Here is a 13363-nt window from a genome sequence, read left to right as displayed (position 1 = left end):
GCAATACCAAAGCACTGACTGTCAAATTACCGCACCTTCCAACCAATTGGTTCAACACAGTCATCAGGTGTGCAAACACTTGTTTGCTTAATTGTAGACACACCAATCAGGTGTGTAAGCACTATAAAAAGCAGCAGGTGAGTTCATCGGTTTTCAAGCACAATGGAAAGAGTCAGAGAAAGAGTAAGACGGGGAGGAGAACGAGGAGGAGGACAAGGAGGAGGAAGAAGGGGAGGAAGAAGGGGAGGAAGAGGAATCAACAGAGGAAGAGGAAGAGATGGAGGCCATGCTGGAGGTAGAGGTAGAGGTAGAGGAAGAGGAAGACAAGAAGGTGCTCAAAGAGGACCGAATCTGACAAATGAGATCCGCGCAACACTGGTTGACCACGTTGTCAACCATGGCCTGACGCTGAGGGAGACTGGACTGCGAGTACAGCTAAATCTAAGCCGACACACAGTGGCAAGTGTGATCAGAACATTTCGACTGGAAAATAGGTATTGTAAAAATATCATCATATCAAATCACATCTGCACGGTTTCAGTAACTGCTTACAGTACTGTATTCTATGCACTATCAGCACTTCTGTTACCTTTTCCTGTGAAATTACTGTACTATTGTATACTGTGTTTTTTTCTACATAGGATTGAGGGTCAGGAACGACAAGGGGGAAGGCCTCCTATGTTCACAGAACAGCAAGAGAGGGAGATAGTAAACATGGTTTTGGCCAACAATGCTATAACACTCAATCAGCTCCGAACTAACATTGTCAATGACCACGCCAGTTTCAACGATATCCATCAGGTCTCAACATCAACACTGGCACGCATCCTAAAAAAAAAAAACATATTCAAATGAAGCAAATTTATCGAGTGCCTTTCGAGCGCAATTCCGAAAGGGTGAAACGACTGCGGCATGATTATGCAGAGGTATGTATTCACTTTAGCAGTGTGATCTTGCATACTGTCTCATAATCTTTTACTGTACTGTAATATGTATACTACATCTACACTGAACTACACAATTTTGCCTGACACTGTTCTTCAGAGAGTTTTACGAACTGATGGAGAGGAGATCCAGCATGAATTCATTTACGTAGATGAGGCCGGGTTCAACCTGAGGAGAGCACGAAGGAGGGGAAGAAACATCATTGGCCACAGGGCTATAGTCAATGTCCCAGGGCAACGTGGGGGTAATATAACACTCTGTGCAGCCATTACACAGAATGGGGTCCTCCACCGCCATGCCAATATGGGCCCTTACAACACAGCACTCATACTTACATTCTTGGACCAATTGCACAACATAACCGCAGCAAATCAAATCGATCATATGCAATACATTGTTGTCTGGGACAATGTGTCTTTCCACCGCTCTGCTCTGGTTCAGAACTGGTTTCAGCAACATCCACATTTCACCGTCCTATATCTTCCACCATACTCTCCATTCCTCAACCCTATAGAAGAGTTTTTCTCGGCATGGCGGTGGAAGGTATATGATCTCCGTCTCCAGGCTGAGGTACCCCTCATCCAAGCCATGGAGGAGGCCTGTGACCAGATGGAGGTAGCAGCAATGCAAGGATGGATTCGTCATTCAAGACGTTTCTTTCCAAGGTGTCTTGCTAATGACAACATTGCCTGCGATGTTGATGAAATTCTCTGGCCAGATCCAGCTAGGCGAAGAGACAATGTCTAGTTTTGTTGTGTTTGTTTTTTACAGTAAACTTACAGTACAATACGTAAAGTGACATTTTGTTACAGTATTATGAATCTCCATGTCAACATTTTGGGCGTGTTGAGAAATAAATGAGTTTCTTTAGTCTGCAACATTGGTCTTGTGTAGTGTTTGGTGAATTTACATTATATTTGTACTTTGTTGAATGGGAGCCTACTCTAATCATAGGGAAGTAGAAGTGCTAAAAGTGTTTTAGGTTTATCACAGAAGAGTGTAACTCATGCAAACAGAGTATAGTAATCGTGTGTGTTTCATATGGTAACAAAGTGTGGTTTTTAAACAAAAGTGTATAGTTTTTACAAGACTGTTTAATTATGCAAAGGATCTGTAGTGTTTTTCTAATTGGGTGTGTGGTTGTGCTAATTGTGTGTAGTGTTTTGAAAACACGGGCCCTGTTTTGAAAATCGTGCTTAAGCAATCCAAAAAAACTCTAAGCAATTGGAAAAAACTGTATGTGTACATTAGAACATGTGTATATTACAGTATATTGTTATATACCTGTTATATTTTCTACAGTAAAGGTTCAAATTATACCCACCACTGTAAATCAACTCAAATTAGGCTATTTATAGGCCTATTCTAAAGCCATGATTGGTTGGTGTTGCGTAAAGCAATGAGTGTTTGCACATGTGAGGAGTTAGTGTGAGGCAATGATGAATTAGTGTGCCATTGTGATTGGTTGTGTTTGAAAAATGAAATCAAGATGCTTCCTGTTAGAATTTTGTGTGTTACGTGGAGAATTATGTGTTGTGTTTTGCAAAAAGTGTTTTATGAAATTGAAAATGGAGTCAAAGGCCCAAAATGTGCGTATGGTTTTGCAGATTTGAGGTGTGGTTCTGGTGTTTGAGTGTCAGGTTTCAGAAATTGTGTGAAAAGTAAGGAATTTGTGTGTAAGCATTTGAAAAAAACTGTAATGTTAAAAAACCTCATAAAGTGACATTTTCATACCATGGGACCTTTAAGGTCTGGGCTCTGACTGGGCGACTCCAAATGGCGTTTTTTCTTTTTCTGAAGCCAGTCTGTGGTGGATTTACTTTGATGCTTCGGGTCATTGTCCTGCTGAATCACCAAACTTCTAAGCTTCATCTGGCAGACAGCCACCCTGACATTGTCCTGTAGGATATTTTGGTAAATTGGGAATTAACTTCCCCCTCGATGATGGCAAGTGATACAGGCCCTGAGGCAGCAAACCAAGCCCAAATCATGATGTTCCCTTCACCATACATCACCGCTGGGATGATCTTTTGATGTTGGTAAGCTGTGCCCTTTTTTCACCATACATAGTGCTGAGTATTCTTCTCAAACAATGAAACCTCCCCCCCCCCCCCCATCAGTCACAAAACATTTTCCCAGTAGTGTTGCTGTTTGCCATGGTGCTCTTTGGCAAACTTCAAGCGCACAGCTATGTTTCTTGGGAGTGCACCTCAGTAGTGTCATGGACTGCCATGGACACTGCCTGTTCAAAGACTTACCGTATGTATGGTAGACTCATAAACTTGGATGTTTCAATGATGTCTTCAAGCCTTAAGCTGTTACTTGTGTTTATTTTAATTTTTTACCTCATTGAGGATTGTGCATTGTGCCTTGTGAGACATCTTGGCTGTGCGCGCACTTCTAGGAAGAGTAGCCACGGTCAAAATCAAAATGAACAATCCTATGTAAAAATTGTCCTAACCTATATCTATCAACGTTGTCAATGGCAGTGTCTTAGCTGGAATTGCCCCCAAAAACATAAATAAGCTTGAAATGTATTTCTGGAAAACTGGCTAATATAACACGTTTACTAGAAGTGATCATAATGTGGCAGTAACAATGTCCCTGTCTGAAGACTAGGGGGTCATGTGACCGGCTGTCAGCGCTGTAAGTGGATATTGAGTGGATTTATGCATGTAATGACTTATGTAATGAACTAGATGTTTGTGGGGTAAGACATTTTAACAGAGAACCAATATAACACATTTTGATCAACATAACATAAGCAATTGATCACGTTGGAAACAGCAGACAATTGTAGGTTACATCATCATTTGCATGAATGTACCAGAGCATTGGCAATATGTTTAAAACAATGATTTTTTTTTTTAATGATGTGCATAAGTGACTATATGATGTGGAGATTGAACATGTATTTTTGAGAATTAAAATTGTGATGAGAAATGTAGGTACCAAAGCCACTGAGAATAACTGTCATCACCAGCTGCATTTTAGGCAATGCACTATCTATAATTCCAGAAATATGTTTGCGTCACCGACAGCTTACTCACCCGACTGCTTTACGGGCACTGTACCCTATAAATAGTTCCAGGGATCTGTGTTAGTGTGTCACCTACTTCATCACAGGCACTGTGTACTATTTATCAATAGTTCCAGGAATCTGTATTTGTATGTTTCACTAACATCTTAGTGGACTGCATCACTGGCAATGTGCACTAGTTGAACCTGCATTTAACTTGTCTTTTCAACAATCCACATGCAAATGTAATCCAGGTGTTTGTATTTCACTTAGACAAAGGTATGGTATACGTAATTGTCTTCTATACATACCATTGATTTATCAATTTCTGTCTGTATGCATTATAATTTTGATTTTATAGGATTCTAACCAACCTTGCAGAAATATGTTTCTGCGTTATTTTCAACATGAGTGTTCTCGATAGATGGTTGTAATTATTGCCATAAAGAAAACATGCTAAACATATTGCTGCATGAAAAAATGCAATGGGGTGCCTCATCCCTTGTTGTTTATGGTGCAATTGGGGATACCCGTTGATTTCCTATTCAAGCAGAGTCCTCATGATGTCGACGGGTTGAACCGTCGTCTCTCAGCTAGCAGCCTATGCAGTGAGTAGCTCACCCATACACCAGAGGCGCGAGGCGCAGCAGCGTGCGCAGAGCCGTTGGAGTCTCCTGAACCGCCAAGTCGTTTTCGACAAACCAGGGACTGAATTCTTACCATTTTTAAAAGACACCCTGCACTTTTTCCTCTCAAGGTTTCTTCTCTTTCGTCCGTATATTTTCTCTTCAGTATGTGCTGATGTTGAAAGGGAGAGGGGAAGGTAGAATGGGCGAAATCCTCAGGTTCCCCCTGTAACTCTGGAAATGGATCCGACGTTCTCACGGGGAGACAAAGGTATAAACTATGTTTTACCTCAACATATAATAGAACATGTTTTAATGCTTTCATAATAAGGTAACCCAGGTTTCAAATAATACTGTCTGCAATGACCAAATTACAGTTGACAGGTTCATCTGTATCGTATGGGCTTTTCACTTGTTGAGTGAACATATGACCGTGTGAGGTTACTGCAGTAATTGAAAGAGAATCGTTAAGGGGCATAATTTATGATTATAGTTATTCTAATTTCAGATAGGCTACCTGAATTATGAATTCGCAGTCATTATCTCATGAAATATGTTGTTTGCACCTTTTGCGGGCTATTTATTTTGAGGGCTATTTATTATTACCAACTTTTAACATTACATTTTAGGCCAGCCTACATTTATTTACAAGAGTAGACTATTGGAACTCAACATTGAAACAGGTAATCTAACATATAGGCTATCTTGTCTTCTGCAAAGAATATGTAGCCCCCCACTAAATGCTTTGATGATACACAGAGCTCACAATTAACATACCTCTCTCTTACCTCTAACATTACTAACATTACCTCATTGTGTGTAGCCCAGGTCAGACTTGCATTCTATGCTATATTAGTCACAACCTTTCCATGCATGTTCATGTTTAACACACATTATCATGTCAGCATATTCTGGCAGTTGTACATTGTTGATTTGAGTTGATTTGTTTCAGTAATTATCAGTGTTTGTGTCAAAAGCTTTCTTTCAGCAATTCAATGTCACATGGGTATCATTTAGCTTGCAAGAGTCGAATAAATACAGAAAGTATTTTTTATCAGGAGATATTCTTTTGTAACATTTTTCAAATGTATTTTGTATGAGCACACATCTTTAGAATAATTTAAAGTAGTTCTTAATCAATGACATAACCGACAATCATTCCTTTTCCCATTATTTTATCAGTCAGCAACTTGCATAATACAGTATGTAGGCACCATGTTTATCCTAATTCATTATAATGTGGTGGTGCATGCCACTGTTGCTCAAATGGCAGTCAAAATAATCAAACATCAACTTGCTAAAATAGATGTTTTTCCTATTTCTGCCATTGCCAGACTCATTATAATTTCATGCAGCTGTATAGTGGTCAATTATATTGTAACACTCCAATTATATTGTAACACTAAGACATTTTATGTCTGTGGTGATTATGCACTCTGTCAAGGACAAAATTGGTTGCCACACTATGTTTTTGTATTCATTATTAATCCGATTCATACAGTACAGCCTATCTGGGGATGCTTTCATGTTGGGACAAAAAATATAGCTAAAGCAGAATAGAGGTGGAATCCATTTGCAATATGATTCATATAAATTGCAAATGTCAAAGGTATTATCCAAAATATTTCCAGTTATGAATTTAGTTTACAGGATTAGCCTAAAGGTTACTGCTGTTGAAGTATTTTTTCCCATCTTTACATTTAATTTAACCCTTTATTAAACACTCTTACTGTATATCATTATGGAAGATGTCATAAAGGTGAAATGTTTGATTATTTAAAGAGTAAAAAAAAGTGATTAACTCAGTTCAGTTTACAGTAATTTTATTTGGCTGATTGAATGGTATTGGTTATTAACCTTTGTCAACATTGTGGTTTAAAAGAAATGTCCTGAATGGTGCAGGACAATGATGAAGAATACTATTTACAGTGGAGAAAATAGTTGTAGACTCCGGCTCATAATTAGATTAATTTATTGTTTCTAAGTTGTTTCTAAATTAGCTTAGTTTTAGGGTGTGTATATGTTTGCATGGGCAAAAGGTTCTGTCTTATTCATAAATATAGGTTTTAGGTTTATAGCATTATTAAATTATGTCTGTTGCCACTACTTGTGAAAAAAACTCCAAGCATTGACCTCAACCCCAGAACAAAATGCAGAACTGTTGAAATATCCCTTTAGCAGTATTGCTGTATATATATATGTATATATTGCTGTATATATTGCTGTATGTAAAGGGAAGAATAATAGTTTACAGACTCTTATTATGATTTGCATTGCTGGTCCTCCTAGTCCCCACCCCAAACTGCAGTGTCCGTGTTCACAATCCATTAAACATCACTTACTAGATGTAGGTCTGTCTGATTCTGAATTAACATCGATTTTTCTTCACTTATTTTTGTGCACGTGAAAAACTATCCAAAGACTCGTACCCGGATTCACGGTCGGCAGATGAACGAATCTTTAACCCGGACTCACGGTAGGCAGAGGAACGAATCTTTAACACTCGTTTTAGTACGAGTCTTTGGATCATTTTTCACGTGACCTGCATAGGCTCACCCCTTGTAGAGGAAACCGAAACCTAAGAAACCACGACTGTGTCTTCGGATCGGAGTCTTTGGATCATTTTTCACTTGATCTGAATACACACGCTCCGAAAAGAAAACAGAAAGGATTTGTTTTCGTCATTCACTTTTGCGTGACTGCTAGGTTTAGCAGTTAGAAGTGAATGATATTTGTTCTTTGATTACAGGTTACATCAATCTTTGATTTGATTACAGGATTTGTTATTTTGTTAATTTTTGCAACTTTTGTTTAACTTTGATGACTCGAAAAAAGATTTGTTCCTTTTAATGAACGAGATTCAAAGAACCGAGTCTGTAAAATGATCCGAACTTCCCATCATTACTATCTACAGTTCCAGGAATCTGTGTTTGTGTTTCCCACTGACATAATAATCACTGACTGCATCATAGTAAGTACAATGTAACAACATGAACAACATGTAGTTAATATGCAATTACATTGTGGAACAGACTCTAATTAGGTGTGACTGCCTTTGGCAAGGCCAACCTATATTCACTCTCTTACTTATTTATTCTTATTTATTTTCTCACCCTTATTCGTCCTTCAATTTTTTGCACTACATAGACAATGTTGTTAAAATGTTCATCTTGGTCACGATTGCGCTGCTTGTATTGGATTTTATGTTCCGTTGCACAGTATAGGTTTAATATAAGTTTTTGTGGAGAAAAGTGAAGCTAACTGTGGCTAACTAGCTAGCCACAGTCATTATGTCACAACGTCACAAACCCACGCGCGATAACCTATAGTAGAACATTAGTTTAGCTGGGCTAGCTACCTAAAACGTCAAAACAGCTGCAGAAACGCCACAGGCAAAGGCCAGGGTGATAACATGTAGCTAGAGCTAGCTATGTTTCCAGGCTGTAATATCAACACGCTATATTTTTGTACGCCCTTCGACTGGTTAGCTCCAGAGATTCCCACACAGCGGTAGTCTAGTAGTTAACTGCAAGGGCGTAACCATGGTTTAGACATTGGGGGGTCCAAATGAATACCCTTCCCCATAATTCTTTTTTGTTAAGTGCATTACCTACAATTCTATATTTATATATGAAAATTCGCACATTTAGAACATAGTTTCGAGGACTACATTAACCATTTGAATTCCCATCTAAAGGAATAGTGTAATTTCTCAGAGACAGTGACTGCCTGCATTGTGTGTGACCATGTCATTCTATCAGAAAAACAGCGACTCATGCTTTTATGAGGCTACTCGTTTTATTTGCTTACACATTTAGCTCGGTATCAAGTTACTTACTGTCTGAAAAAAAACGCCACCTCCATTACTCTACCTCCTCTCCAACAAGTTAACTAACGTTACTTTACGGGAGTCAGGTGGCTGAGCGGTTAGGGAATCGGGCTAGTAATCTGAAGGCTGCCAGTTCGATTCCCGGCCATGCCAAATGACGTTGTGTCCTTGGGCAAGGCACTTCACTCTACTTGCCTCGGGAGGAATGTCCCTGTACATACTGTAAGTCGCTCTGGATAAGAGCGTCTGCTAAAATGACTAAATGTAAATGTACTTTCTTTGCACTCAACTGACTGACGAAAAAGCGTTAGGTAACCATGACAACGCAGAACGGCGCAAGGTGGATTCAAACGAAATCACACAAGTGTACAATTAGGAGGGGGGATTCACACACGTATGTTTTTCTTAACAAACGGAAATAAATTGAAAATAAATAAGACATAACAAGAGACCAATCCATTGACAGGGTTCATAAAAGGAGAACATATATTTTACATATTTTCTGCTGTATATTGGGGGGGACAGATTGGTATTTTCTCAATATTGGGGGGGACACGACCCCCCCAAAGAATATGTGGTTACGCCCTTGGTTAACTGGCTTCTCCTGGCAGAGCTATAGACTATCAAACGGTCGCATTTTGCTGTTATGGTTACTGACTATGATCACTTCCAGTAAACTTGTTATATTGGCCAGTTTTCCAAAAATACATTTCAAGCTTAGGCTATATACGTTTTGGGGGGCATATTTTCAGTTTTCAGGTGATATAAAATAATCCCTAGAAGGAAAAAACTTGAGAGGAAGTTTAAGTCATAATATGGGTTAGGACAATTTTTACACAGGATTGCCCAATTTCTTCGTTTTGATGCAACTGTTGTGACCATGTGAGGCTTCCAGAAAGCCTGTCATCATTACCTCTGGCACTAAGGGAAATTAAAAGAGAACCCTGTTTCATTCTACACTTCACTCTTAGTATTTTCAAGTGTAAATGAGCAGCAGTTATCTTTTTAATCTATGCAATCTTCATAAATAGGCTAATAAGTAGGCATATGCATAAGTATTTAAAATATACAGAAATATTAGTTGTAAAATGTAAGTAATAAAACTGACCCATCTGCAACGGACACAAGCATACCTCACAATTTCCCCAGAAATTGTACCCTCTCTAGTTACACACTACAATTACATATGCAAGCCCAACTCCATTGCTATGCTTTTTCTCACCAGTTTGCTTTTAGTCACTCAAGGTGAACTGGGATATTTCACAAACCTACAATACTGCCCTGCTACAGTATCTATCCTTGAGGCTATGCTGGCTCACAGCTGGGAGCTGCATGATTCTAAAGTCACAGTTAAAGATCCCTTCAATGGTTTGTTGCAGGAAACACTGAGGTAAGCATCTTTACTTACAAAAGTGTTACTTTACATTCAAATTCAGCTTGGTTGTCCTGTAAACTGCATCATCAACTGCATCTTGACCATCCTAAATTAAATTATTTTAGAAATGTTCCCAAAAATATAGGAAAGATTGCAGAAAGTATCAAAACAGTGTTCAGAGACCATCTTGTGGGCTTCAGCAAACATTTCGGGAGCAATCTTGAAATTATGTCAAAGGGTTGGGCCAGTGATGCCTTTTTTGGTCCGGGGGGAAAATACATGGTTGATTGCACATGCAGAGGAACTGCCAGACTGGGATGCCAGTCAAAGCACCCTCTGACATCAGTACTGAAACAACCACAGAGAAGGACATGTTTAAGAAATGTACGAAAGATGAAATGTAGAGGGAATATTGAAACTGGTACTGGCTACATCTCTTTTTCCATGTCTTCTTATTAATTTTTATGGTGGATGAAAGGGGTGCATTTTGTCAAACTCTTTCGAAGCAAGTTAAAGATCTTCTGGTTCCTTGATTGGCTACTTGACCAGACTGTATTTTCTAATATTAAGACTGGGGCACATATATAAAGTACAACATGACAGTGACACTCCATGTTAAATCCCCAAATTTACATGATATCTAGGCTACTGTTACAATTGTATAATGTATTACACTTATGAACAAATGGTATTTTGCTGTGATGGTACGGACTGCCAAAAGCCAAATAATTGGATATATTTTTGAAGGAACTTTGGGAAATGTCATTATTAGGAACATGCCACCCCTTCTATGGGTAGCCATAACACATTGTGTGGATGTGGAAATAATATGGGAAATTTGGAGTGTGACGAGGTGTGGTATGAAACAACAGACCCACAACTAACTACTGGAATCATGAACACACAGGAACATAACAGTCGTGTTCCTTTTGTACACGATACCAGCAAATTTGCAGAAACAGAAAACTACATTGTGCTGAGTTATAAGACATTATTCTACTCAGGAGATTTTGTTGAGTTTGTTAGTGTTGTTTTTTTACATCAGATGTTTGGGGGGCCTGCAGTCCACTAATTAAATATCTCCCTGGCATTCAGACGCCATAATCAATGACCATTTGTATTAATTCTAAATTCATTCTCAGGGTATCCACACACCCACTTTGGAATCAAAATGTCTCTCATGCTCGTGGAAAATTGTGAACAATTGTCATTGTAGCACTAACAAAAAGCAACTTCTACAAATTTGTCTTCAAGGCACATTCGAATGCAGTTGTCAGTAAGTCCTTTGTTAGTCAACCAACCAATCTGGACTGGTGAATAAAACGTACATATCTGTTTTAACTTAATACATTTACCACCTGAGAATATATGGACATAATCTAAGTTTGGTCAAAGCAATAGAGATCTAAATGCATCTTTTAGGAATTGAATTTCCCATAAATAATGCTTTAGCAGTTTTCTCAGCTTCATAGTATAAAAGTATTTGAAGGATGTCTGTTAGTGTCCATTGACAATGACCTTCATCTCCAACAGAAGCCTTAACAGTGTATACTGTACAAAAAGTGATTAAGAGATACTGGCTTCTCAAACCAAGTTTAGAATTATTTTTGACATCTCACTGTCATGCAGATCTCAAGTTGCCAGCTCAACTCGCATCAATGAATTCAAAGTGGCTGCATGGGGTATCTAGGGAGAAAGATAGGATGGATATTGCCGACAGAAACTGTACATGACAAAGTGCAGTGCACCCTCAATTATGGCATTTCACTGAAAGGACTTAAGTTAAAGACAGACTGAGATTTCAAATAAGTTCCTATACACTAGTTTGATCTTGACCGTCAAATCAATAATTCAATCTCACTTTCTGGTTGGTTCTAATAAAACTGACAGCTTAGAAGACCACTGAACACGATATGTGGTATAAAGTATAATAACTTTAGGTAAAGCAACTATTTCTAGGATCTTTGTAGCTTTGCTTCTTATAGTAATTGCCATGCCACTAAGACTTCATTTAATCAATTTTTATTTCTCAAGGAAGTTTTTGATTCACTACTTCTTATCACTTCCGATCTTGATGCGTCATAAATCTATTAGGATTACTCATGTCGTATCTTTTTTTAGACTTGGCAGATTATATATAAACAGCTTTGTTTTGCACACTATCTTGACACACGTTGTTGAATGAATTATGAAGAGTTGAGCATTTTTCAAGTTATTTAAATGAAAGAGAAATAGGTAAGAGGGGACACTAAGCCCATTTTTATATTAAGAAAAGTCCCTCAGTGGCAATTTGACAGAAGCATGTATTTGTCGAACATCTATGATAATAGTCATCATTTTTGACTTATAAAAGAAATACTAGATAGTTTGTTGTGTCTTTGTGTGAACTGTTCCTTGCATTTGTCTCAAGCTTTCCAGATGAGAGTATTTAGCAATATTGTGAGATGCTAAAATGTGCTCTAACCTGTGTGTCCTCTTCTAAACCTTGCTTATTTCTACCTCTTCCCTCTTTACCTCTGTCTGTTTCGTCCCTTATGTGCATTCTTTACTCCACACTGTCCTCTCATTCCTCTTTCCATCCCCCTCCCATTCCCCCTCCAGAGAATGAGGTCCATTTGGAGGAGATGGGCTGGGCTGGCATGAGGATGCAAGAGTGGGCCCTGTGGGAGCAGCACCGCAATCCTGCGCCATTCTCTTCCTGGATGATGGAGGGCGAGCCCATTACCTCTACTCTCTCCCTGCTACACTCTGGTGGGGGACACGCGTCCAGAAACATTGCCACTGCTGGTATGACCCTGGAGCAGAAGACCACCTTCGCCCTGGTCATATTTCTCTTTGTCTTCCTACTCATCCTCATTGTGCGCTGCTTCCGGATCCTTTTAGATCCCTACAGAAGCATGCCCACTTCTACCTGGGCCGATGGCCTAGATGGGCTAGAGAAAGGCCAGTTTGACAACACACTGGCATAGAGTGGTACACTTGCATTGTATACACTTGTGTATATGTATTTCTCACACAAACACAAGTTGTGGCTCTTCTTGTGTGGACTGTAAATTCGGTACAATTCAAATTCCTGTTTTCCCTAACTCTAATCTTGACCCTAACTTTAACCACAACCATTAGTCAAATCTTAACCCCCAAACTATTCCTAACCCTTAATATAATTCTAACCTATACCCTAAAACCCCCTAGAAATAAAACTTGAACTTGTGAGGACCAAGAAAATTTCCTCACAACTTTAAATGTCCCTTGTTTTACTATTATTCAGGGTACCTTTGGTACACACAAAGGATGCCATGTGATATTGACAGTTTCGATATAAACTGTCATACAGGGGTGAAATTACACTGTGCATATACAAGACTGCAATATTAAACATGCAGCTACATGAACACTTCCTTATTTGGCTGTTCAATTACTGGTTAAGGGCCTATACTGACTTAGTATGTACCATATAGATATATATATATATATACATGAACACTCAACAATGTCCATATCTTTTCGGGCCAATAGCATGAACTGCCAAAAGAGAGATTAGTCTCTCGTTTTTAAAATGACCAGTCATA

At 38.8% G+C, this 13363-nt stretch overlaps 1 protein-coding gene across 1 annotated transcript; it reads left to right on the top strand.

Annotated features, from left to right (window-relative positions):
- The first annotated feature begins 4830 nt into the window (after positions 1–4830).
- LOC136964467 (cortexin-3) lies at positions 4831–12763 on the top strand. Its single transcript, XM_067258597.1, has 3 exons — positions 4831–4861; positions 8313–8326; positions 12398–12763. The coding sequence occupies exons 1-3, from the start codon at positions 4831–4833 to the stop codon at positions 12761–12763; spliced, it is 411 nt and encodes a 136-aa protein (XP_067114698.1).
- The last annotated feature ends 600 nt before the right edge of the window (positions 12764–13363 follow it).

Source organism: Osmerus mordax, chromosome 20 (genome assembly GCF_038355195.1).
Source record: "Osmerus mordax isolate fOsmMor3 chromosome 20, fOsmMor3.pri, whole genome shotgun sequence".
Taxonomy (NCBI): domain Eukaryota; kingdom Metazoa; phylum Chordata; class Actinopteri; order Osmeriformes; family Osmeridae; genus Osmerus; species Osmerus mordax.
This window is presented reverse-complemented; position numbering and strand designations above follow the sequence as displayed.